Source organism: Protopterus annectens, chromosome 6.part0 (assembly GCF_019279795.1).
Source record: "Protopterus annectens isolate FY-2018-M chromosome 6.part0, PAN1.0, whole genome shotgun sequence".
Lineage (NCBI taxonomy): Eukaryota > Metazoa > Chordata > Ceratodontiformes > Protopteridae > Protopterus > Protopterus annectens.
Window position 1 is genome coordinate 456,252,382 of NC_056737.1, and position 27,364 is coordinate 456,279,745.

The following is a 27,364-nucleotide window of genomic DNA, read 5'->3' on the forward strand; positions in this document are numbered from 1 at the left end:
CGTCTGCTCCGAGGGGGCGAGTGGCATCGGACCCTTGTCCGACCCCGCTCTCCCCCTCGGCGCTTCGTCTCAGGTGAGCTCTGCTCCCACATCTGCCTCAGAGCCGCCCCCCCCTCGGTTCGGGGAGGGGTTCTGGTTTCTTTGGAACTGGAGCCATCTCTGCATCCAGGCAGGGACGCCTTCGAGGTGATGAGTGTACTGGCCCCCGAGTCAGTCCCACGATCGATCCCATTGGCTCCTCCCCCTAGGGTTCCTGTGTCAGCCTCTGCCCCTTTTCCAGACACCAAGCGTGGGGATCCAGCGCTCCAGGACACCCCTTTGGGTGTATCCTCCTCTTCCGAGGCCTCCCCTGACCATTCAGAGGAGCCACCTCACAAGAGGAAATGCAAGAGGAAGCATGTCGACTCCCCCAAGTCTGTCACATCAGATACCAACTTAGAGGAGTCGGAAGGGACCCCAAGATCCCCCCTCTAAAGATGTCTCCTTCTCAGACATCCTTGAGATGCTTAGGCAGAGGGGTAACTGGACTACCCTAAGCCCTTCCGAGGATGAGTCGATATTCCTGGATGCATTTGCATCCCGACCTTCCACCTCCTGGGTGTCTCCGCCTTTCAACCCACTGATGTCTGTGTTGGCTTGGAAGGCGTGGACGGCTCCAGACACAGTGGAACCGACCCCTAGAAGACTTGCCAAATTCATTACTGCACCGCAGGACAAACAGTTCTTGACCAAAGATGTCCCCATTGATGCCATGGTGGTAGCGGTGGCCACAAAGAAGGAGATGGCTGAAACTTCTTCTTCTGTCCATCCCCCTAACAAGGAGTCCAGGACGATGGACAGATATGGGAAGCGGATGTTCTCTTCAGCGACCTTTTCTATGCGGTCTCTGAATTACCTGTGCCACTTTACCCATCTTCAAAGGGATCTCCTGAAAGAGCTTGGAGATACCCTCCAAGATCCATCAGCTGAGGGGGCCCAGGCTAAGGCAGCCTCCCAGCTGGCGACTCTTAATTCAGTGGTAAACTCCTCCATGAGGCTCATTTCGTATGCAGCCAGTGGGGCGAGTAGAGCCGCAGGCACAGGCGTGGCCCTAAGGAGGCACGCTTGGATGCGGCTATGTAACTTTGCGGAACCTTTCTGAGTGTCTTTCACCAACACCCCTTTTGATGGTTCCTCTCTCTTTGGATCACAGGTGAAGGTTACCCGTACCAGGTGTGAGCAGGAAAGCAAGACTCTCTCTGCCATAGGAGTCTGTTTTTCCACTCCTTCCAGACCATATCCCAAGGGTCAGAAGAGTGGAAAGATGTGGTTCCGGAAATCCCAGGGAGCCTTGCTGGACACACGTGGTGGGTTTCCCTCCAGGGACAGAGGAGGGAACAATAACAGACGCCGCCCTCGTGGCAGAGGGGGTCCGCAAAACCAGGGCAGCAGAGAATCTTTCTCTGACAAGCCCTTCCAGCATCCCTGAAGGGTTGCCCGGTTGCTCACCTCTGGAGGCAGTCGGGGGAAGATTATCGCTGTACCCAAGAGCCTGGCAAGACATAACACAAGACAAATGGGTACAGTCCGTTATATCCAGAGGCTACAGAATCCCCTTTGTTCACGCTCCTTTCTTGCTGAACAAATCCCTTCCAGATGTTCCACCCAATCTAGGGGATCAAGCAGTTCAGGAAGTTTCAAAACTGCTAAGAAAAAGGGCCATCCAGCAAGTCCCAGCAGACCAGCAAGGATCCGGAATTTACTCAAGGTTCTTTTTGGTACCAAAAAAGACAGGGGACTGGAGACCCATTTTGGATCTCAGCAGACTAAACAGGTCTGTACAAAGAACGAAGTTTCGGATGGTCACACTACAGTCCATTTTACCCTTCCTGGGTCAGGACAATTGGATGTGCACCATAGATCTTTAGGATGCGTAATACCACATCTAAATGGACAGGCACTCCAGAAGATTCCTGTGCTTCCGGCTGGGAGCCAGCCATTATCAGTTCAGAGCTCTGCCCTTTGGTCTCACCACAGCCTCCAGGGTGTTCACCAAATGTATGGCAGTAGTTACCGCTCACCTGAGACGGCAAGGATTCCAGGTGTTTCCGTGTCTAGATGACTGGCTCCTCATTGCTACCACCAGGCATCACTTTCTGCAAGCCAGAGACTATACTATGCATACGTGCTCCAGACTAGGTATCACTATAAATTTAGATAAATCTGCTTTGTCGCCTTGTCAGTCTATCATCTTTATAGGTGCAAACTTAAATACAAAAGACAGGTCAGCCAGCCTTCCACCAGACAAGGGTGTTAGTCATTTGACGGCATGTCCAGGTCTTGTTACAATGCAAGAGAATTCAAGCCAGGTTCGTCCTCCAAACCCTGGGTCTCATGGCAGCAGCAATCATGCTCGTCCCTCTGGCATGTTTTCACATGAGGATCCTCCAATGGCTTCTTTACACCCAATGGTCCTTCCATCAGCTTCCCATGTCTCACATGATTATCATCACAGAAACATGCAAAAAGCACCTTGCGTGGTGGATGGTCTCCTCATCAGTGCCCCTGGGCAGACCATTTGTACTTCCCCCTCCAGTTGCTACAGTGACCACGGATGCCTCCCTGATCGGGTGAGGGGGGGGGGCATTATCAGGGCAGAACAGTCCAGGGTAACTGGCAACCTCAAGAGTACCATCTGCACATAAACTTCTTGGAGATGAGGGCCGTGCTTTTAGCATTGCAAGCTCTTCAGGACTCTCTTCCTACCGGGACAATTGCAATTCAAACGGATAATATGTCAGTCGTGTGGTACATCATCAAGCAGGGCGGAAATAGCAGACAGGCTGAGCAGAGCTATTCTTATGCCTCATAAGTGGTCTCTTAATCAAGTAGTAGCAGACCAAATCTTCTGCAAATGGGGGCAACCTTGCTGCGACCTCTTTGCCACCCCCTTCAACAGCAAGTGCAGCAACTTCTTCTCTCTCCTACCACATCCAAAGCATTCCCCCAGAAACGCTGTAGTCCACGATTGGCCTCAGGGACTTCTATATGCATTCCCTCCTTTTCCCCCCAATTCCCAAGCTGATACAGAAAGCTACCGTATTCGGTTGCAGAATGATCCTCATTGCTCCGTACTGGCCTCGACAAATATGGTTTCCGTTCCTTCATCATTATCTTATCGAGCAGCCTTGGACTCTGGACCCAGCTCCAAACCTCCTGATCAATCATTCGGGCGGGCTGCATCATTCCCTACAATCTCTCAAGCTCATGGCTTGGTTGCTCCACTTCCAACCATAGCCAGGCTTCCCGATATCTCCCAATCGGTGCATGAAATCATCTTATCGCACAAGTCTACCACTAGAAAAAACTTGCGCTATTAAGTGGAAACGTTTTTCTTCCTGGGCAGAGGCTAAGAATATAGACCCCTTTTCAGCCCCTGTTCACTACATCCTGGAATTTCTTGCAGAGCTCTTTCATACTGGGTCCGCTTCCACTACAATTAGAGTGCAGTTAGCCGTAATTTAAAATTTTCACATTGGCCTTTCAGAAAGTAGTGTGTCTCATAAGCTTTGTAAGGCCTTCCTCAGAGGAACCACTCTGCTCAGGCCCCCGGTTAGAGATCCTCCACCCCCGTGGGATCTGAATTTGATTCTAGCCTCTCAAATTTTGCCCCCCTTCGAACCTGCAGCTTCCTGTTCTTTGACGTTTTTATCTTGGAAAACACTTTTCCTGGTAGCAACTACTTCAGCGAAAAGAGTTTCTGAACTGCAGGCTCTTTGTATCCGTCCCCCGTACCTAGTGTTCCACAAAAACAGGGTTGCTCTTAGGACTAATCCTTCCTTCCTTCCTTCCTAAGGTCTCTTCCAAGAATAACTTGAACCAGTCCATTGACCTTCCTGTATTTTTTCCCAACCATTCCAACAGGGGAGAATATAAGTTATATCAATTAGATGTTCACAGGCAACTGCGCTTTTATTTGCATAGGACCAAGAACTTCAGAAAATCGGATCAGCTTTTCCTCTCTTATGCAGAGGGCAAACAAGGCCTACCAGTATCAAAAGTAACTTTATCTAGGTGGCTGACTTCTATCATAACCTTTATCTATCAGCTGAGAAATAAAGAATTGCTTGTTAAACCTAAAGGCCACTCCACCAGAGCATTAGCCACTTCTGTTGCGTTTCAAGCTAGGTTGCCCATGGAATCTATTTGTGCAGCGGCCACATGGGCAAATCCTCATACTTTCATCTCGCATTATAAGTTGGACGTGGTTTCCATGAGCAGAGCTGATTTTGGTTCCATTGATGTTCATTGTGCTATGCTGCTGCAGTCATCACACTTGGGTTATCCTGCTGTCAGGCGGTCCCGCAGTCAGCCTGAATTCCAAAGCCTTGGTCCGGTGTCGGTTGTCGTCGCTTCTTCCCTGACGTCAGTGCGGCAGGGGTATAAAAGAGGCAGCCGATGCCATTTTCTTCAGTCTTTCTTGCCGTGTGGTGCCCGAAGCAGAAGCAGTTCGCAAGTGCCGGTCGGCCAGCTCCTGAGATTTTCGAACAGAATTTCAGCCGAAGTCTTCTATAAAGCTAAGTAGAAACTTTTCTTGCCTCAGACCGATGTCAGACAAAGTTAATAATTGTATTTCTTGTGGGAAGCAAATACCTCATAAGGATTTTCATTCTTATTGTATTCCTTGCCTAGGCCCAGACCACGACGTTTCTGGTTGTCGGTTTTGCGCTAGGTTCAATAAACGCACTATTAAGCGCCTGGCTGATACCGCCCAACATTATTTTGGCAGAAAATTCAACTACATTATGTCGTCGGAACCTCTGACAACCGCTATGTTTAAAAAACGCAAGGACAAAGACAGGCAGCCTAGTCCAGATACCGAGGTCTCTGTTAGGCCTGCCGCTGGATCTTCGGTATTCAGTGAGGCGCATACGCAGCCCCTGACTACCGCAGATTTAGAAAATACGACTACCTCTCAGTCAGAATCTACTGGGCCACTGGAGCCTGTTCCTCCTCCAACTCGCGGACACCAGCCCTGGTGGCGATCCAGAGACTATGGACAGGCCTTCGGTTTCAGAAGGCGTCTTTAAACCGATGACTCTCTCCATTAAGTCATACGCTAAGCTTCCAAAGGTTAAGAAACCGGGTCCACAGACTCCCACACAGGCCCCATGCCTAAAAAACAGGTGCTCAAAATGGCGGAGGACCTGATTACCCTTATCAGAGGTTCCCAGCCCCCTCCTGACAAAAGGCCTAGACTGGAGGAAGATTTACCTCCTTCTGACCAGGAATCCATTTCCTCAGCAGATTCTGAGGAACAGGATTACCCCTTCCCTCTCTATGAAGACTCAGATTCTGAGGAGTCTATTCCCTCTATTTCCCCCCCTGAAGACTTCTCTTTTGGGGAAACCCTGCACACCATGAGAGAGCATTTCCACTGGGAAGGACAAGATTACTCTGACTCCAAGAAAAGACTCCGTGAGTTTCTTCTTCTACCTCAGCATAGACCCCTAGCCATTCCTCCTGTTTTAGTCATTCTGGATGATGTGTACACTGAATCCAGTCTTAATCCAGATTCCTTACCTCCAGCACCACCTAAACCAGAAAGATACTATCGAGTCCCTGACTCTCACAAGTTTTTATATAAAAGCCCTGCTGCAGACCCAGAAACCATTCCCCAGGGTGTCAAAGGGGTTAAGGCCTCTACTGATAAGAATCCTCTACCTGCGGAAAGAGATTCCAGGGCATTAGAAAGATGGGGGAAAAAAAGGGTATACCTCTGCCACTTTGGCCATGAGGGCATTAAACTGCCAATTCCACATGATTAAATACCAGCAGTACTTGCTTACTCAGTTAAAACAGAAAATGATCCCTCAAACAGATCAACTAGATTTCAAAGGGATGCAAGATTTGTTGCATGCAGCAGAACAAGTGGGAAAACATACCTTGCAGTGTGGTTTTGATTCTTTGGAGGCCTCATGTAGAGCAGCGGTCACAGGGTCTGTAATACGTAGACATGCTTGGCTAAAAGAGCAGACCTTACCAGAACATGTCAAAACAAAGTTACTGGATGCTCCACTGCAAAAGGATGCGTTATTTGGTGTCAAAGCAGAGGAAGTTTTAAAGAAGATGGAAGAAAAGGCAAAATCAATGCAAACAGTTAAAGATTTTTTTATAGGTGCAACCTCCTCGCTTCAGCTGAAACTGGCCATCAAAAAACTGGTCCTTTCCTGCTTCAGACAGACCCCAAAGGGGCAGGTAGAGACGCCCTAGGGGCAGAGGCCAGGCACAAGGTACCTTCAGGCCTAGACAATGGCAAACAACAACTCAGAGGGGGAAACGACAGATCTCAACCCTTCAGAAAACAAACTCAATGACTTTCCTCTTTGCCTGCCAAGCAAAATTGCCCAGGCAGCACCTCTAGGAGGAAAACTGGCTCTTTTTCCACAAAATTGGCACATCATAACAAATGACGAATGGGTTCTGGATATTATTACCCGAGGCTACAGATTTCATTTTCACACTTTACCACAGATGAGAGGCATGCCAAATCTGCCAACAAACCAATGGGCAGAGGCACAAAAACAAATTTCAGCTCTCATGAACATGAAAGCAATTCAAAAGGTACCTGCAAAAGAGCAAGGTCAAGGATTTTACTCAAGACTGTTTATAGTACCAAGAAAGGACAAAGCCTGGAGACCCATCTTAGACCTTTCAATTCTAAACACGTACCTGGACATTCCCAAATTCAAAATGCTCACACTACAGCAGCTTCTTCCCATGCTGGGCAAGGTGTCTTGGCTGGTAACGTTGGACCTCCAAGAGGCATACCTGCATGTCCGTATCAGACACGATTGCAGAAGATACCTCAGATTTTTGGCAGGCACAACGCATCATCAATTCTCTGCATTGCCCTTTGACTTATCTACTGTGCCCAGAGTATTCATGAAATGCCTGGCATCAGTAATTGCATACTGCAGACAGTGAGGAATACAAATTTATCCATATCTGGACGACTGCCTGATCCAAGCGGACAGCAAAGACATCCTACTACAGCATCTGGCATTTGTAAGAAAGTTGCTAAGTTGCCTAGGGTACACAGTAAACAAAAAGAAGTCAAAACTAATACCCTCACAAGAAATAATTTTCCTGTGTGCCAGCTTGAATACAACGGCCCAGATGGCTTACCTCACACAAGACCAGCAAAAACAACTGGCTCAGTACTTCAAAAAGATGGCAACTTCTACCCAGCTCACTGCAAGGAAATTCCTGCAGGCATTGGGGTACATGGCATCCTGCGTTCAACTAATTGCATATGCAAGGCTTCATATGAGAAAACTACAATGGTACTTAAAAAGTGTATGGTCCCAACACAGACACAGCCTCGAAGCAAGTATAACTCTCATTCCCTGCCTTCAGAAAGAGTTTCTATGGTGGGCTCAAGCATGCCAAGCAAACAAGGGCCTTCCTTCTGTCTCTCCTCTAGCAAACCAAACCTTGACAATAGATTCATCAGACTACGCCTGGGGTGCACACATGGCAGGACAATGCATACAGGGCAAATGGTCTGCAAACCAAAGGCAACTACACATCAATCAAAAGGAGATGCTAGCTGTAAAAAATGCACTAACAGCCTTCAAGGACCTCTTGCATCCAGGACAACTTCTAATAAGGACGGACAACACCACAGTTATGGGGTGCATAAACAAACAAGGAGGAACGCACTCCTACCCACTATGCAGACAGGCAATGGACTTGTGGAACACAGCATTAACTTACCAATACAACTGCAAGCACAATTCCTGCCAGGAAAAGAAAACATTTTGGCAGACAAATTAAGCAGAAATTTGACAGACCCTCATGAGTGGAGACTACACCCACAAGTATTCTCAATGATAACTCAAAGGTGGGGACCACCAGACATAGATCTGTTTGCCTCAACCAACAATTGCCAGCTACAAAAATTTTGCACAAGGACTTATCATCCCCTGGCCTGGAAAGTGGATGCCCTATCATTCAGTTGGACAGCATTGTCAGTCTACGCCTTCCCACCTCTGCCTCTACTGACCCAGGTATTACTGAAAGCCAGATCAGAGAGACCACAGATGATCCTCATTGCTCCGGACTGGCCACGTCAACACTGGTACCCACTACTACGAAACTTGACTCGCAGCCCTCCATGGATCTTACCTCAATTTCCTATGCTGTTAACCCAACAAAACTCTCAGATCCTTCACAGTCAACAAAGGACCTTAAATCTAGCTGCATGGAAAATACCTTAAATTTTCAAACAACACTTCTCTCATAGGATGTCCAGAATGTCATTTTGGAGGCCAGGAGGCCCAGCACCAGAAAAACTTACTCAGACAAATGGAAAAGATTTTGTGTATGGAGCCAGGCCAGAAGCCTAAATCCTGGCATCCCAAATATTCCGCACATACTCCAATATCTAACTGAGATGCTACACAAAGGCCTTTCTTTCTCATCCATAAAGATCCATGCTTCAGCCATTTCAGCTCAATATGATATGATTCCTCCCATTTTCTCTCATCCTTTGCTAAGTCAGTTTCTCAGAGGGGAAAAAAATATAAGACCCCCCAGAAAACCACCAACTCCAACTTGGGATCTAAATTTTGTGCTGGAAAAGTTAACACTTCCTCCTTTCGAGCCAGCCTTTTCAGCAGAGCTTCAATACTTGTCATGGAAAACAGCCCTGCTGCTGGCTATCACCTCAGCACGCAGAGTCTCAGAACTGCAGGCACTTATGGCAGTGGAACCTTTCATCATTTTCCATCAGGACAGAGTATCTTTACACACCAACTCTTCCTTCATGCCAAAGGTAGTATCCAGTGTGGCTCTCAATCAGACCATACACTTGCCCACCTTTTATCCAAACCCACAGAATAAAGGAGAAAGACTCCTTCACTCTTTGGACATTCACAGACAGTTACGTTACTATTTGGACAAGACAAAGGCCTTCAGAAAATCTGACCAACTCCTTGTATCCTATGCACCAGGCTCAGAAGGAAAGGCTATTTCAAAACAGACCATCTCCAAATGGATAGCACATTGCATCCGCTTTTGCTACTCACACAGGAAAGCAGTGCCTGCTAGTATTAGGTCTCACTCTACCAGGGCTACAGCAACCTCAGCAGCCTTCCTCCGAGGAGTCCCAACAAAGGACATTCTGGAGGCAGCTACCTGGAGTTCAGTGCACACCTTCACCAAGCATTACCACCTTCCTCTATACTCAAAAACCAGAGCTGGGTTTGCCACTGCAGTTCTGCAGGGCATCTTAGCTGCACCTAATCCAGTTTAGCTCCTACCTCCCAACCATAGCTTTGGGACTCTACCCAAGTGTGATGACTGCAGCAGCATAGCACGATGAACATAGTACAGTTTTGTACCTACCATAAATGTAGATGTTCGAGTGGTTATGCTGCTGCAGTCCAGGTTACCCTCCCTCCATCCCTTCTCCCTACTAAGGCTTTTCTTATACCTCCATGTACATCAACCTTTGGGATGCATGTCTATGTGGTGTATTTGCTTACAACTAGTACTATTGTTTTGCACTAAGGTATGTTTTGCCAGCTTCTTATTTTGCCTTCTTAGTTTGGGGCACCTGACATCTGGGGCAAGAAAAACTGAAGAAAATGGCGTCGGCTGCCTCTTTTATACCCCTGCCGCACTGACGTCAGGGAAGAAGCGACGACAACCGACGCCGGACCAAGGCTTTGGAATTCAGGCCGACTGCGGGACCGCCTGACGGCAGGATAACCCAAGTGTGATGACTGCAGCAGCATAACCACTCGAACATCTACATTTATGGTAAGTACAAAACTGTACTTTCTGAAGAGTCTGTCCCACTGAGCCACCCAGGATATTAGGTGCTAGGCACGCTGTCCCAACCAGCAAGAATGAAGACGAGATAGATAACATAAAGAAGTTATGTACCTACCATAACGTTCCATGTTAGTTGTCTCCTCTTGCCTTCTTTCTTGCGTCCCACCCTCCATCCCCCTATCCTACTAGACGGAGAAGAGTTTCTCTATGGATTTACACTGGCTGAGTCTTCTCTGGCTATCCCACTCTACCTAGTAGTCTCTGTAGTTGGGCTTGTGTATGATAGGCTAGGATTCCTTCATTATTTTGTCTGCTGTTAGTCTTACCAAACGAGATCTGGGTTTCTAGCGCCAGGCATCATGGGATATGGGGAGGCCTCGAGCCGGTATGTAGTTCTCGAGCTTTAGAAGATGGCAGAGTCGGAGCCGAAGATCGGCTCCGAACCCAACCAGCAATCTTTTTTTGCTATATACTGGCAGTCTTAATTGGGCATTAATGCCCGTGCTTGAAATATTTGTATGTATGCACACATTGGAGGATGTCTTTTGCAGTCTCTGGCTTTCCTGACCACCAACCTGCTGACTATAAGAAAGCAGATAGAATGTACAAAGTTTCTCAGTCTTTCAAGTTTTTATACTCTAGTCCCAGACCTGACCCAGCAACTACAGCTTTAGTTAATCCAGCTGCTGCTAAGCATTTTAGTAATTGTAGTCCTTGTACAGACAAGGATGCTAAAGCTGTTAAAAATTTGGAGGGGGAGGGAGTGAATGCTTATGCATTTGTTTTTTGGAATTCTGAATTGTCAGGGTCATATGCTAAAGTTTGTATTGACTGTGAAAATATGAGGAATGTTTTAGCAGCAGTTTCCTTTGTGCACTCTAGTTTCTTCAGGTCACTGCTCATTTTGTCAAATGTGTATGTGACTCTGTAGATACTACTTCCAGGGCTGTTGCCTCTGGTACTGTTTGGAGAAGGGATGCCTAGTTGTGTTCTCATAACCTCTCGGATGATGTCAAAAATGAAATTCTGAATTCTTCTTTGGATAGAGATGTAGTTTCTGGACCCACAGATGCAAAGATTATCATAAAGTGTGATGAGAGAGGTAAGCTGATTCTGATAACCTCTCAGATTTTTTCAGCCCTCCTTCTCTAAATTTTATAATGGGCTACCTTCTCTCTCTTCTGACTTTGACAAGAAACAAAATAGTCTCCACAGAATGCTGGTAAGCAGACATTTAAAAGCAATGGTGGGTAGATTCCAAAAAGAAATCTTTAACACCCAAAATAAAGGACAGTTAAGTAAGGCAGAATGACTATTTAAGGGGCTTGCTCTTCCCCCCACCCCACTCTGACAGTCCCTTACTCCTTCCAGAAAGTCTGAATCTCCATTTCTCTCTGAAGCAACAGATAGTTTCAGACAAATGGGTTTTGAAGCTGATATGCCTAGGATACAGATGGCAGTGGGAGGAAATTCCTCCTTTTGGGGGGAATTCTTCCTCATGTGCTAGACCAAACCTTTCTCTTCTTTCCTGCACTACACCACTTGCTGTCTCGGGGGTAATAGCAGTTTCTCCTTCACAGTTGGGAAAATGATTTTATTCACGAATGTTTTGAAGTGTCAAAGGAAGAAAATTCCTGGAGACCAGTTCTGGATCTTTCTTTCCTTCCTGAATCAGTTTGTGATGGCACCCAAGTACAGAATGTTTTCATTTCATAGGCTGTTTACCCCTTCTTCCTCATTTCAGTTTCTTAGTAACCTTAGATGTAAAACGTGCATAGCGTCATATGCCTAGCTGGCTCCCTATTGAAATGTCTGCACTCAGAATGCTGAGCGTTGACAAACCAAATAAAAAGACCGAAATCCTGGAAAAGAGTGGATCTTGAAAATTGCTCTTCTTTAAACTTCTTTTTTTTACGGGGTTGGGGAGGGTGAGTAAAGGCCCCCCCCCCCCGTGCATCCCTAGAACTTGTATATATTAACTCCATTATTACCATACCCCAGAGAAAAGGGAACTTTCCGTGAAATGGCATAGTTGAGTTTGTGTATGCAAGTCCAATCTTTTGGCCATTCAGTCCCCATATTTAGGGACTTACTCTAGCGGGCCCTGACCTTTCAAACAATTAGTCTAGCTCATATGATAGCCCTATGCAGACTGCAGGTTATCCACATTCTACCTTGTTTAACAACTTTCTTATTTTTGCAGAGACTTTTTTCAAAGTGTGAGGAATCAGCCTGTCGTGGGTAAAGGATCTCCTAAACAGGCTGGAATTCCAAGAAATTATTCAGAAGTCTGACTTGTTTGCACAGGATTGTTTATGTTGGGTGCTGGATACTTTCTACAAAGAGCTTTTCTTCCACAGGGAAAAAATAGATCTTATATTAAGATCTGTTTCTGGGTTTTCCACTCTGACTTCTGTTGCAGCAAGGGAGATGTCACTGTTGCAGTATTCAGCACTTCTGGGATCTCCTGCCAAGCATAGCCCAAATTTTGGCCAATATACCAAAGCCTTTAATACCTAGGGAGCATAGTTAGTCAGACGTATGCTCCCTATGCAAGAGTTAGGGCATTAAGGTGGCATTATTACGCTTCCAACTCAGAATTTCATTGCAGTCCAGACTCCGTTGTTGTATGTCTGTCTGAATGTCCTTCATTGTGCTGGTTTTACCAAGCTTACATTTTTCAGTTAAGTACCCCTTTGTGTGTCTTTTTTTCTTTTCCTTGTATTGTTCACTGTTGCATGTCATCTTAAAAAGAATGCAGGTGCGGGAGGCAGATTCCCCATAAAGACGGTCCTGATAGGTACTTGTTTTGCTTAGGCATGTCTCATGACCACACGCAGTGTTTCATTTGTCAGACTTTTGTTCTTAAGACATTGGTTCTCATGTTAAATGGAAAGGGAAGAAAAGTGACTAAGCAATGTCTCAAGCTTTCGGCTCAAGGTTCCATGGCAGAATCCACTCACCCCAGGGGCCAGCCGCTGCTTAAGAAGGCCAAGTAGTGTCGGCGTGGGTCTGCTGCTGTCCAGCCTTTACTGGATGTCTCTCTTGAGGTGAGTGAGAACCCAGAGGACAGCATAGCATTACCTTCAGTTTCCTCTGCTGCAAACTTCTTGGTGGCTGGTATGGAACCTGCTTATCACACGTCCTCTTTGGCCTTTTGAACGTCCAGAAGACGTATTATAAGTTGTTACAAATGGACTCTCTTAGACCTTCAGCTGTCCTTCCTGTTTTCCCTGATACCAGATTCTCACCCTCCAGCTCTTTAAGTTACCTGATAGGTTTTGTAAGGTGCCGGATGCCTGCAAGTTCCTGTATAAATGCCCTTCTTCTGATCCTGCAATGATTTCTGTTTCTACTGATAAGAATTCTACACTGTTGCCTTCTTCATAAGTATGTACTAGGCTATCAGCCCTAAGGCCTATGTAAGCCTAGCCAAATGCGGTTCCCTGGCTTTCACCATCCCAAAAAAAATATTTTCTTGTGCCCCTGTCGAGCAGAGCCACAACAGTGATCCCTGGGGTGAATTTCCTGTTTTTTCTTAGAGGGCTAATGAGGAGCTTTACTTGACATGAATGGGTAGCCTGTTCCAGAGCATGGGAAGTCTCTGGGACAGGAATCTATCCCTCCAGCATGTCTTCCAAGCTCTTTCCTTCTGTTAAGGACAGTAGAGCCATGGAGAGGATTGGTTAAAAACAAAAAAAAAAAAATGTACTTCTGTTATATGTGCCTTCTGCGCCATCAATTACCAGACTGTTGTGACAAGGTGCATACTCTCCTTTTCCAGGTTGGGAAGCTTGTTTTTGATATACCTGACTGAGGTTAAAGCCTCAGCTCTCTCCTTGCTCATTTTCCCCTCTTAGGTTGCCCGTTACTCTATTAAATGCAGTTATGATGCAGCAGGTGCATCCTGTAGGGCTGCTGTCTCTGGCTGTGTGAAGAGGCTGTACCCTGGCTTCACCTTCAGGCCTTGCCAGATGATATCAAAGCAAAAATTCTGGATGCTCCATTGGATGACCAGAATTTGTTTGATACTGCTGTGGCTGACTTTTTCAAGACCTTACAGGATCAAGGTAAGGTCATGAAAGATTTGAAGTAGATCTCAGTCTCCCTTTTTCCCACGTTTTGGAGGAACTACCTTAGTAATACTGCTTTTTGTATAGGTTCCCTAGACAGCCTTCCAAAGGTAAGAAGGCTGCTAGTTGAATTTCTTCTGACAAGCCTACTCAAATTCCCATGCCCTAAACGTAGTCCTTTTCTGACAAATGTACAGCTTTCTGACTGCCCTCTCTTCCTGTTGGCCAGGTTCTTTTGTCTCTCTCTCTTTCTCTCCCAGTTTGGCAGCTAATCACCACAGGCACCTGTGTTCTCTCCATTATCCGTCAAGGTTATTTTATGACCTGGAAGGCCATTCCCTCCTTTTCTGTAATTCTTCAACCCCTGACAGAAGAGCTTTTTCATTTTTCAGGTTCTGTTGGACCAGGATACCATTCAACTGGTTCCACAGACAGAGAGGGATTTGGGGTTTTACTCCAGGATGTTTCTAATCCCCAGGAAAGAGTGATCTTGGAGACCTGTTCCGGATCTTTATTTTCTGATCCCCTTTCTTGTAATGCCTTCCTTCTTAATGGTATCTGTTCAGACGGTTTCCTCTGTTGCTCGCGCAAGCTTTTCTGGTTTCCTTGGATCTGAAGGTTGCTTACTTTGCATTCCCATCCACCCTCTGTTCAGGAGATATTTGCAGTTCTCTGCTTCTTCCTTCTTTTTTTTTCCCTTTTCCACAATCTGCTAGTGAGAGGGTTCTTCATACTTTGGATTTGCACAGACAGCTCAGATATTATTTAGACAAAAGAAAGGCCTTTCTTAAATCTGATCAATGTTTTTGTTTTTTTTCATACCAGAACATTGGGTTTGGCAGTTTGTAACCATGCCATCTCCTCCCGGATTTCTAAGGCCATTTCTTTTTGTTATTCTTTTCTTGGTAAATCGTTGTCTGCTTCTGTGAGGGCTCATTCTACCAGAGCAGTGGCTTCCTTAGGGGCTTTCTTCAAAAGTTTGGACACCAGCTCTGCTCTTGAAGTTGCTACTTGGTCTTTGGTTCACACACTTAGAAAACATTACAAATTGGATGTCCTTTCCAGAGCAAGGGCTAGTTTTGACAAGACTATCCTACATGGGTTTGTGGAGGGCTCCTCCTTGCCTTCCTTCTCTCTGCCTTCACTGTAGTTTTTGTAACCTTTCAGAGGTGATGAATACTGCAACAGTGATATGGAAGGACATGGTACAGATGTCCTCCTTTTCACTGTTGCGGTCTTCACTCCTTCCTTCATACCCCCCTTTCTCTTTCTTTTGCATGTGTAATATTTTTGTACTGGTCTAGAGGTTCCTCTCCTCTTCATTCCTTCTTTTTTCAGGGCATACAAGTCTTCCTTTCCACTGGGGGTCCTAGTCCTCCAGGGTAGCTTCAGGTGTGAGTTGGGAGTGGAGTTGCATCACATTTATGCCTTATACTTGCTCAAGGAGCATACATCTGATGTACAATTCTCCCTAGGTAATAAAAGCTTTGCTATACTGGCAGGACATTGGGGGTATCCTTGGCAGGAGATCCCAGAGGTGATGAATAACGCAGCAGTGACAAACATCTACTGTAATGGAAAGATTTTACATAATTGTACTTTTGTCAGGATTCTGGGTCTCATGGCATCTATGATTCTTGTGATACTGTTAGCAAACTGCAACATGAGAAAGATACAGGGGTATATGGAATCTCGTTAGTCCCAGCATCAGCGCCCATTGACTTTTTAAATTACAGTTTTAGGATTTGTAAAAAGATAGATAATATGGCAGAGACACCAAATTTCTCAAAATCCAGGTCTCCCATTATCCCTTCCTGCTCCTGCAGTCAGTCACAACAGATGCCTCAGACTTTGGTTGAGTAACGATATCAATGGGCATAAAAGTACAGGGTCTTTGGAACAGAAAAGGCAGACCGAAACACATCCACTTGAGAGATGCTAGCTCTTATAAATGCTCTCAACTCTCTAAATCATATGTGGTCTCCAGGACCTCCAGATGTTTACAGATAACACCACAGTGGTGTGGTACATAAGCAAGGGGAACCAGATCTTACTTCCTGTACAGACTAGCCATGTTAGCAGGAGAAATAGCTTTATAACAGCCTCACTCTATAGGCATCTTGTATCCTCTCAGGGTAAAATTGTATGTGAGGCAGGGTGAAGAGCATTAGGAAATACCCTTACGAAAGGAAACTGAATCAGGGAGTCTTACAAGATTTGATCCATCTGTGGGAAACACCACAAGTAGAACTTTTTGCCTGTTCTCTAAGCAATCAACTGACAAAATTCTGTTGTATGTCACGCAAGAAGGGCCGGAAAACAGGTACTTTTTCTTTTTGCCTTATCCAGGCAGACAGCCAGGAAAAGCTACTCAAACATCTGGCTTTTGTAAAGACACTGCTAACCTCCCTAGGGTACAGAATTAACGAAAAGAAATCCAAACAGGTGCCCACCCAAAGGATTATCTTCCTGGGAGCAAGCCTGGACATGGCATCCCAGATGGCATACCTTAAACTAGAGAAACAAAGTTTCCTGACAACCTACTTCTCTCAACTAGCCACTAGGCCCCAGCTATCTGCAAGGAAGATCCTGCAAGCTGTGGGGTTTATGGTATCTTGCATACTACTCATTCCATATGCCAGACTGCATATGAGGAAACTTCAGTGGTACCTAAAAAGCCTTTGGTGTCAACACTCTCAAGACCTGGAAACTCTTCTACCTATAATTCCTTGCCTCAGAAAAGATTTTCTTTTGTGGGCAAGAGCATGCTCCCACCACAAGTGACTATCTTTTTCACCACCCACCGCCGCCCAGACCCTCAACACAGATGCATTACGCTATGCTTGGGGTGCACACCTGGACGGCAGATGCATACAGGGCCAATGGAGCCTGCAGCAAATCCCTCTGCACATCAGTCAAAAAGATGATGGCTGTGCAGCACGCCATGATAGTCTTCAAGCCCCTTCTCTCTCTAGGGACTCTATTGATCAAAACAGACAACACCACTGTGATGTGGTATATCAACAAGCAGGGAGGGACTCACTCCTACCCTCTATGCAGCCTTGCCATGACCCTTTGGCACACAGCCTCTGTTAGCACAATTCCTACCAGGCTCTCTCAACTCTCTGGCAGACTAAGTAAGCAGAAATCTTCTGGACCCACATGAGTGGCAGCTCAACAGAAGAACCTTCACCCTAATAATTCAGAAATGGGGCACACACCGAAAGTTGACCTCTTTGCCTCCCACACCAACCATCAGCTCAGCAAATTATGCACCAGGGAGCATCACTGCATGGTTTGGAAAGTGGATGCCCTGTCCTTCCCCTGGGTCAGTCTATGGGTCTATGCCTTTCCTCCGCTACCTCTCATCCCCAGGGTACTGCTCAAAATAAAGGAGGAAAAACCAAGGACCATTCTTATAGCTCCAGGCTGGCCCCAGCAACACTGGTACCCCTTGCTGCACAGCCTGTTCCCACGGCCCCCATGGCATCTTCCTCAGATTCCAAACCTCCTGACCCAGAGGGGAGGGAAATTCATGCATCCCCAATTGCAGACACTCAGTTTGGCAGCTTGGCTTATTCCCTCACCCCCAACCAATCTGCCAACCTCAGTAAACAGGTTCTAGATGTTATCCGTGAGGCCAGACGCTCTAGCACCAGAAAGTCTTATGCTGACAAAAGGAAAAGGTTCTGCACTTGTATCCAGGATAAGGGAGCCAATACGGCACAGCCCTCCCTCCCTCTCATCCTGGATTACTTAGCTGACCTACTACACAGTGGTTTCTCTTTCTTCTCTATAAAAATTCATGCCTCTGCTATTTCTGCTCATTTTCCCACTGAGCAGCCCCTTTTCTCACACCCCTTAATCAAACAGTTCCTAAGAGAGGCCAGCAACTTGAGGCCACCCAGAAGGGCACCAACACCAGCTTGGGACACTAACTTTGTACTGGAAAAACTCACCCTGCCCCGTTTCGAACCAACTTCTGCAGAGCTAAAATTTCTCTCCTGGAAAACAGCATTCCTCCTGACCATCACTTCAGCCAGAAGAGTCTCTGAGCTACAAGCACTCATGGCTGTGGAACCCTTCATCATCTTCCATGCTGACAGGGTATCCCCCAGAACTAACCTATCCTTCATGCCCAAGGTGGTGTCCAGTGTAGCTCTCAACCAATCCATACATTTGCCCACCTTTTTTCCTAATCCACAGAACAAGGGGGAAAGGATTCTGCACTCTCTGGATGTGCACAGGCAGCTCAGATTCTATCTAGACAGGACTAAATCCTTCAGAAAGTTGGATCGATTGCTGATTAGTTTTGCTACAGGGACAGAAGGCAAAGCCATCTCCAAACAAGCGATCTCCAAATGGATAGCACACTGCATCCACTTCTGTTACAAACAACATGGATAGCCTCCCCCCAAGGGGGTTAGGGCACACTCCACCAGAGCAGCCTCCACCTCTGCAGCTTTCCTCAGAGGAGTTCCCACCAGGGACATCCTGGAGGCTGCCACCTGGAAATCTTTCACACTTTTACCAAGCATTACCACCTGCCTATCTTCTCCAAATCCAGGGCAGGGTTTGCCTCTGCAGTCTTGTAAGGCATCCTAGCCAGCCCGTAGATTCCTTGACTGCCTTCACCCATTTCCTGAATCAACCCAAATGTGATGATTGCAACAGTGAAACATGAAGAACTTAGTATAGTTGTGTACACTTACCATAAATGTTGATGTTCGAGTGTATTTACTATTGCAGTCCTAGTTTCCCTCCCTCCATCCCCCTTTTATTCTCAATACTTACAAGGGACATATTGGTATTTATTTTTCACCAGAACCCAACTCCTACTTGGGGGCTCCTAACGGTTAGGCCAAGAAAAACTGATGTAATGGTGTCGGCTGCCTTGCTTTATACTCCTGACGACCTGATGTCAGTCTTGAAGCGACAGCTACCGATGCAAAAATACTAAGTCTCTGGTATTTGGACCGGCCAAGGGCTACCCTGGTGGGGATAACCCAAATGTGATGACTGCAACAGTGAATACACTCTAACATCTACATTTATGGTAAGTGTACACAACTGTACTTTTCTCATCCTGTAATTAGATCTGCCTTATTCCTGATGCTTTGAGAGTTGGTGATCTTACATAACTGCCTTTTAAGGTCATAGTGTGATGTCTTCAGCTCCAACTTTGCAGTGGTCACTGTAATTTGTAAGGGCATGTGAAGTGAGCAGTCTCTTGTGCAAGGTGGAGAATCTTGAGATTGCAGCCCGAACCAGTTATCTAGGTATAACAAGACACTTATTCCCAGCATCTTAAATTACCTATGACTGCTGCAATGCATTTTGTAAATACCCTGGTCTCTGTAGTGAGACCAACGGGCTGGGTCTGAACTGTTGTTTAATACCCAGTCAAAAATGTAAGAACTTTCTGGACCCTTTTGCTCTCTTTATGTAGGTAGGCATCCTGCAGGTTCAAAATTCACACCTAGTCTCCCTCATGAAGGAAGGGAAGGGACTGACTGCACTGCGACTATCAGGGACTTTGTTTTCCTTCTATAAAGATTTAGGCCATTCAAGAATAGTATTGGCTTGATGTTTTTCATCTTTTTGAGAACTAAAAAGAATCTGGAGCAAACCTTAGATGCTCCCTGGTCTAAAGGGACCTCTTAGATGTCTGTTTTTACTAGCAGATTTTATACCTCGAATTTTGCTGCTTGCGTCTGGCAAAGTAGAACTTCCGGAATGCATAGGTTACACACATTGTAGTCTCCAAAAAGAGAATTGAATAGCTTCTGGAATAGACTCTCTGAATTATTTCCCTGATCCATTTGTTCTGTGTGGTGGCCACCCATGCAGTTGGATACAAGATTATCCAGCCCATGACTGCCTCAGCAAGGGGGCAGTTGGTCAAGTCTTCAGGAGGGGTGTTTATGGAACCCCTGGTTTTGCAGTCTGCTTCTGTCTGTTGAGTGATGCTCATTGGAAAAACTTCACCCCCTCCTGACCTTCTGAGTTTCAGAGCACTACTTGTATTGGTGGTGGTGACTTCTTAAACAAAATGTTCTTTATTCTTGACCTCAACAGCTGCCAGAATATTCCCTTCTTGCATGCTTTTGAGCAACTTTACCTTCACCTTTGGTCTGAAGAGGGAGGCTCCATTAAATGTGGCATTGACAAAGGATGCTTTCAAGTTTTATGTAAAACCACAAAGTCTGAGTCAGGCCTGCCTACTCATGATTTTACATGTCCCAGCTGACCTCAAAGGGGTTTGTTCAATCCCTGAGCACAGCAAGCAACATCAGTAATGTCAGGCCTAGTGGTTTTTATAACCAAAGGAGTTGTCGTTGATGCCACAGGAACTAAATGTGTTGCTCCTAATGAAAGGCCACTGTTACCACATTTGACTTCAGTGCCCCCTAGTGCTGACATCTGTCCCAGGGCAGGAGCATGAGAGGTTGAGGGAGGAGGTACTTCTCTAGCCACCTTGAAAGTAGAAGGAGAAAGGTGATGCAGTTCAGTTTTGGGCATTGAACAAGGCCTTCTTCATCCTGCCTTAGTCAGGCTTGACAGTGGAATTCTGTGTCAGCCTAAGTGGACTGAACCCATAATGCTAGAGATGGTTGAAACTCTAAATATCTAGAAAACTCCCATTCAGAGGAGAACCTGTTGACTCTTCTCTGAACGAGATGCTGGGAACTTGGTCTTGAGTAGTCCTGGGGGTGGGGCGGGGGGGGGAGGGAGTTAAGGTCCTTTCTTAGAATCATTGGTGTGGAAGTCTGCCATTTTTCCTGGACCTAACTTCTGGTTTTCTCCTTCCTTTCCTCCTCAATGAAGGAAGAAGACCTTTTAAAATAAGCTTATTTTTATGTTTTTGCAGTGTTCTTAATTCAAAGTTCTTAAAAAATTTGCAATCTGCTGACAAATGAGCCACCCCCAATTACACAACCTGTGTCAAGTGTATCTTGGGGGGATCATGTAGCTACATCGGGTGCATTTTTTTTAAGCTGAGGCCTTATCCATTTTTAGTAAAATCTTTGAATTTGAAGCAGAAAGAATAAGGCACTAAGTGCAAGAACCAATACCTTTCTAGTTAACAACATACAACGTTAATAACTGCAACCACTTTATCAGCAATGCATTGGCTGCACACGATGGCTACTGCTACCTTGACTCCATGTGCAAAATGGGGGGAAAAGGGAGTAACGCCTGCCTATGGGGAAAAAGTGACTGAAAGTAAACTACTTGGTCATGCAATACTTCCGCAAACTTGCAGGGTAGTCTTAAATATAAAAGAGCAGTGAGAACTAAGGAGCAAATTGTCATAGCGAATACTTTTCACCAAAGGAGCGGCGGAAGAAGAGCCTAAGTAATGCAAAACTAAAGACCTGCCTTGGGAACTGGTGATTGAGATTATCTGGAAAAATAATTATAAAGAAATAATCTCCTTTCTAAGTCACCAGTAGAGTTGGAGGGAGGAGAGGTGCACCATGGGAGTGAAAAGAGAAGCTTGAGTTTAGGACAGTTTACAAAGATGCCAGTTCAAACCCGTATATGTTGACTAGTTCTCTTTTTGCAGTGTATGGATTTAAATTATGATGCTATATTGTTATTGGTAAGTACATACCTTTATATGTGTGTGTGTGTGTGTGTGTGTGTGTGTGTATATATATATATATATATATATATATATATATATATATATATATATATATTCTTTACTCACAGAGGTGATTTAGAGGTTTCGAGGCATATAGAAATGAGTGGTTGTTTGGGGTGGTTATGAATGTTAGGAGTGTTAGGAGTATTTGTGCATTGCATGTGATTTGTATGAGAGCACCTGTAGAGTTTGCTCTAACAAAGGTGGAGTAGCAACATACTTTTTACCTATTTTGTAAGGAAGAGGAGAGTTTTAGTAAGCGTTTCACATACCTGTACATTCTTTATTTGCAGGATAGTATAAATACAAGCAAGTGAAGTTTTAAACCTGCACTGTGTAAATTCAAGAATCATGATCAGAGAAGAAAAAAGTTCTAGTGGCTATTTGCCAAATCTGTCTTCTATATTATTATTATTTTTTTTTGCAGGCTGCATTCCTTCAGCCAGCACTCATTGTCTAGCTTCTTTTGCTCCACACTTTTGAGCCATCTTATGAGATGGAATATTATTAAAGTGTTTTTTTTTTTTTTTAAGATGCCCCCCTCCCCTTTTAATGTGTGTTTACTTTCCTGTAGATCCTTGATGATGGCTGCTTTGCTAGCTTTGGTTTCCTTTTAGGGATTTTTTTGTTGCTGTTTTTGAAGAGCCACACATGTAAGGATGTTTGAGCAGGCTTGCACAGTTGTCTGTGCACCATCCTAATACTTCCTTGCAAACCTTGTTAGTGGTAGCTGGTGCTTTATCCCCCTCATTTAGGAGCTTGCTCTACAGCGGCTCCTCCCTCTTTCCTGGAAAAAGACCAATGTTTCTGGGTTGCTTAACCTTCCCTACCTATTCACTAAACTTGAGTCACTGCTGATGAAGGATGGCACCCTGCTTTTTCATCAGTGTGCTAGCTGTTGCTTTGTAGTTGAATTGCATATAAGATTTTGATTTGTGTGGAAGTCTGGTAGGTAATGTATGAATGACAAGCTTGTGTTTTGGATTTCTGCATTTGTGCTGCAGTTACACACGCAAAATTGGTTTAACACTGAGAACTCTTCTTGATGAATCATTGGCGAAGTTAATCTTGTGTCATGAAGCACTGCTTAGTACTTGCTGTTCGGTCCTGTGTAAATTTATGCCTGCAGCTCTGTGGAGCTTCTTTTGTGAAGACTTTGACAGCCAGCTCTTTACTAGATGTTAAGTAAGTCAGAGTCTTCTTTCTGCTCCTTCAAGTGGCAGGCACTTTTTAGACTGGTGATAGGTGTGCCATTACTGGGCTTTACTTAGAGGGACAAGAACATGATCTGATATGTGTGAATTGCAAAATAGTGCTGGCAAGTTCAGGGATGTGTATGCTTACCTTTTTGACATTTTATATCTTGTATATTGGTATGTGTGTGCAAATGTTCTTGACCACACCATTTGATGTCATTGAGGAATCCAGCCTAGTGCCATCCAAAGAGGGTCTTATCGTATATGATACAAGACTGAATCTCTCCCTTAGCAGAACTTCAGAAGTATTGATGTTGCACATTATACATGTAATGAAAAGTATACAAGAATAAAATTGGATGTGGTGTACTGTTCAGTCATCAACTGACAAGTTTACTCCTTTACAGCTCCCAATTGATCGAGGTGGAGGAGAAGGAAAAGCTATGTACATTGATACAGAAGGCACTTTCCGTCCAGAACGCCTACTTGCTGTTGCTGAAAGGTCTGTATCACTTTTACAACTCTGCATATTTAGTAACAAATGGTATTCGTTTCTGGAGCAGCAGTGTTCTTTTCTCTCATATAGTTTAGTTGCATCACGAAATAGAATATTTGCAAGATATTTCCTTAACAAAATGTTCTACACCACTGAGCTGCGGAAAGAAAAACTGCTACACAAAGCATCATTTCCTTGGGGGGTGCATTATGGCACAATCTGGTGTTAGCCATTTTTTTATAGCATTATTATATTGTGTGTATAGCTCTTTCATAATGTTTTTAAACTTCCCAGGCAACAAAGACATGAAAGAGAAAGTGCTTATTTTTTTGTTTTGACTCGTGCCTGCTTTGTTGGCAGATGATGTAAAGAAGAAATGAAACATGGGGAAAATGACCATTTACAATATATTATTGTTGCCTTTTACTGCAGATGATCAAGGTTTTCTTCACTCTTTTTTTACCCATTTTTCACCCATTGGCTAGCTGAAGCTGTCAACTGGTTTGTGAATGTGGCTGAGGTGAGCTGTCATCTGTGGGATTTTGGACTTTATGCTTTGCCTTTATTCCATCCCATATCTAATATGCAGTATTGCTAATCTGGATAGTCATTGCCAAATTCAGTGCATTTCACCAGATTGTATAGCTAGCCTGATGCATGCAGTCCCTACTTTGGGGTTGTAGCACTTATGAAAACGTTTTCCCACTCTGGCATAGGTGAACTGACAAAATACTGTTGATTCATAACCAATCCTTGACTGAAGGAATTCTCTGAAAGTCTGGCATGTATAATTTTTTATTTTGTCCTTCCTCTGTTTTAATAGTCAAGCTTTATTAAGAAATTTTTTTTCACAAAACAATATGTACGTACTCCAATACAGTAATATTGTTGTACAAATGCTAGAATAATGAAATTACAAATAAAGAAATTAAACTATATACAGAGGCAATATAGCTCTATTTATCATTAAAATTTCCATTTTCTTCTTTAGAAACCTAAGTATTAGAGACAGAATTAGTTTTAAAAAAGTCATTAGAGATACCACTTTTCTCCAAGGAGTATTTGTAAATGGAATAGAATACACTTTGTTATTTAACTTTAGTTTCTTTGACTGCTGTTCCTTTTTAGAAGGGTGGAAAGTCTTCAAAAGAAAGTGACTATATCTTTTCCATTTCTTAGTAATTTGTTTCCTTGCTACTGCAAGAATTGACCATAGGGACAGAAATTGACATTTTTCAAATCACCCCCTCATTTACATTAAATAAGATAATAAACTTAATGAGAAAGTGTCAGTAAATAAGGCTTTTAAAATCGTCTATCTTATACCAATACAAGTTTAAAGAGGAACAGCCAAAAAATATTTGTCTCCAATCAGATTTACATTCTTGTTGTCATCTCCAGCATGTATAGTATTATTTACATTTATTTTAGCTAATTTGTTTGGTGTTAAAAAGGCACTGTGTAAAAATTACCATATATACACACCAGTAATGAGACCAAGAAGTATACCTAATAGAAGGTAACATTTGAAATTTATTCTGTGGTAAAGTTGGAGGTATAACCTAAAGTAATGTGATTCCAGAATTTTAGTTTAAATTTAGTTTCATATTTATTAAATATTTTATAGTTTTCAAAATTAATTTATCAATCTTTGAGGTATTGTATATAACTTCATATATAAAATAATCAATTTAGGGTTGTCTCTAAACTGAAAGTGAGAAATAGTTGGACATAGCTCCTGTATATGAATTTTCACATTTTGTAATAGTAACCAATTGTGAGGTTTTAAGTTAAATTCAGCAATAAGTTTAACTTATTTAGCTTTCAGATTATTTAAAGAATGATGCCAATATGTAAAATTCTTGGTTTCCTGAATGGCCAGTGGACAGCCATGAATTTTATTGAAAGTTTTTTTTTGGTAATGTTAAAAGGGTATTATCGCTTCAAACCAGATTGACATCTATATTAGATATAATTATGTTTCTAAAAAAATTAGTATAGAATTTAACGTGAATCTGTAGAAGAAAAAAAATATTATACTGAACTAAATTAGAAAGATAATGCCAAAAAAAATTATCTGGATTAGTTGAAAAGTGATTGGATAATATATTATTCTTGTTATTAAGGAGAGTTAAGTGTAAACTTTTCTCCAATTGGAGTTGTAATTAGGATCTATCCAGTTTAACATTTTGAAATTAGAAGATGTCCTTAAAGGATGCATCTGCAGTCCTTACATATGGGTTGTCCTGCCTCAGGCAGCCCTTCGGTCGGCCGGATTCCAAAGTCTGGGTCCGGCGTCGGCTGACGTCGCCCTCTCCCCGACGTCAGAGCGCCTGGGGTATAAAAGCGTCAGCCGACGCCATCTTCCTCAGTCTTTCTTGCCGCGTGGTGCCCGAAGAAGAAGCAGTTCGCAAGTGCTGGTCGGCCAGCTCCTGTAACTTCAGCTACCGAAGACTTCAAAAGCTAAGTACCCCGTTGGGGACTCTTTCTTGCCTCAGCCGATGTCAGATCAAACGCTTAAAGTTAATAATTGCTTAACTTGTGAGAAACAAATACCTCATAAGGATTTCCATTCTTACTGCCTCCCCTGCTTAGGCCCAGAACACGACGTCTCGGCCAGTATAGCCTGTGCCTCCTTCAACCGATGCACTCTTAGACGTCGGGCGGAGTTTGCAGAGGAATTTCTTGGGGCTAGTTTTTGTTACAATATGCCGTTGGAGACTCCGACTTCTCATTTAGCCAAAAAACGGAAGGACAAGGACCGACATACGCGGACCGTGGTTTCGGCTGAAACCACGCCTAGGCCTACCGCGAGTGTCTCGATTTCGGCTGAAACAGAGTCCTTCGTGCTTCCGACCGCCGAAACCACACAACCAACAACTTCGGCCCCGGAGGCCTCTTCTGAGTCGGTTATAGAATTTCCTTCAGAAACCGGTGTTCAGGAAACTTCCGACACCATTGCCCTAGACAAAACTACACCAGCTCGTGGAGCAGCCAGGCCTCCTGCATCCATGTCCATAAAGGCATTCACAAGGGCTAAAGCTGCAAAACAGCCAAAATCTCTGACTCCCAAGGCTATTCCTCAGGGATCCACTACAGGTTCACAGATTTTAAGTTTAGCTGAGGACCTTATTTCCTTAATTAGGAGCTCTCCGCCACACCCGGACAGGGGCTCTCAACCTCCTCTAGACAAAAGGCCCAGGGTTGAGCCCACTGATCCCCAGTCCTCAGATGACGCTTCAGATGGCTCTGTTCTTTCAGACTTCCAGGTGGAGGCCTTTACGGCCTATGAGGATTCTGATGCAGAGGAATCTATTCCCTCTGCCTCCCCTCCTGAAGAGCTGTCCTTTGGGGAGACCCTTCACTCCATGAGAGAGCATTTCAAATGGCAGGGCCAGGATTTTTCTGATTCCAGGAAGAGATTAAGGACCTTTTTGCATTTACCTCAACATAGACCTTTGGCTATTCCCCCTGTTTTGAATGTCATTGATGATGTGTACTCTAAGTCTAGCATTACTCCTGACTCCCTTCCTCCGGCTCCTGTCAAACCAGATAGGTACTACAGGGTCCCGGACTCACATCATTTCCTTTACAAGGCCCACTCTGCTGACCCCGAAACTATTTCCCAGGGCCCTAAAGGGGTTGCAGCTGCCACTACTAAAAACCCACTCCCCTCTGAAAGGGAGTCCAGGGCTTTAGAGAGATGGGGTAAAAAAGTGTATACTTCTTCCACTCTTTCTATGAGGGCATTAAACTGTCAATTCCATATGATACAGTACCAAGAGTATTTGTTAGATGAATTGCATAAGAAACTGTCTTCACCTGAACCCCTAGATCGCAAGTCACTTCAGGATCTGGTACATAACTCCCAGCAGGTTAGCAACCATTTCTTGCAGTGTGGTTGTGATGCATTGGAAGCTTCATGTAGGTCAGCAATGACAGGTGCAGTCATACGTAGGCATGCTTGGCTGAAGGAACAAACTCTGCCACATCATGTTAAAGCAAAGCTTCTGGATGCACCACTGGAAAAGCAAAAGTTATTTGGTTCCACTGCTCAGGAGGTCTTGAAGAAATTTGAGGAAAAGGCTACATTTGTGCAAACGGTCAAAGATTTTCTACAGGTCCA

General features: G+C 44.4%; 1 protein-coding gene across 1 annotated transcript in view; it reads left to right on the forward strand.

The window, feature by feature from the left end:
• RAD51 (RAD51 recombinase) overlaps window positions 1-27,364 on the forward strand; it is a gene marked incomplete in the record, with an annotated part of 432,211 nt that overhangs the window by 168,309 nt on the left and 236,538 nt on the right. Inside the window, 1 exon segment of the mRNA XM_044074184.1 lies at window positions 23,150-23,244. Coding sequence (XP_043930119.1) covers window positions 23,150-23,244 — 95 coding nt within the window.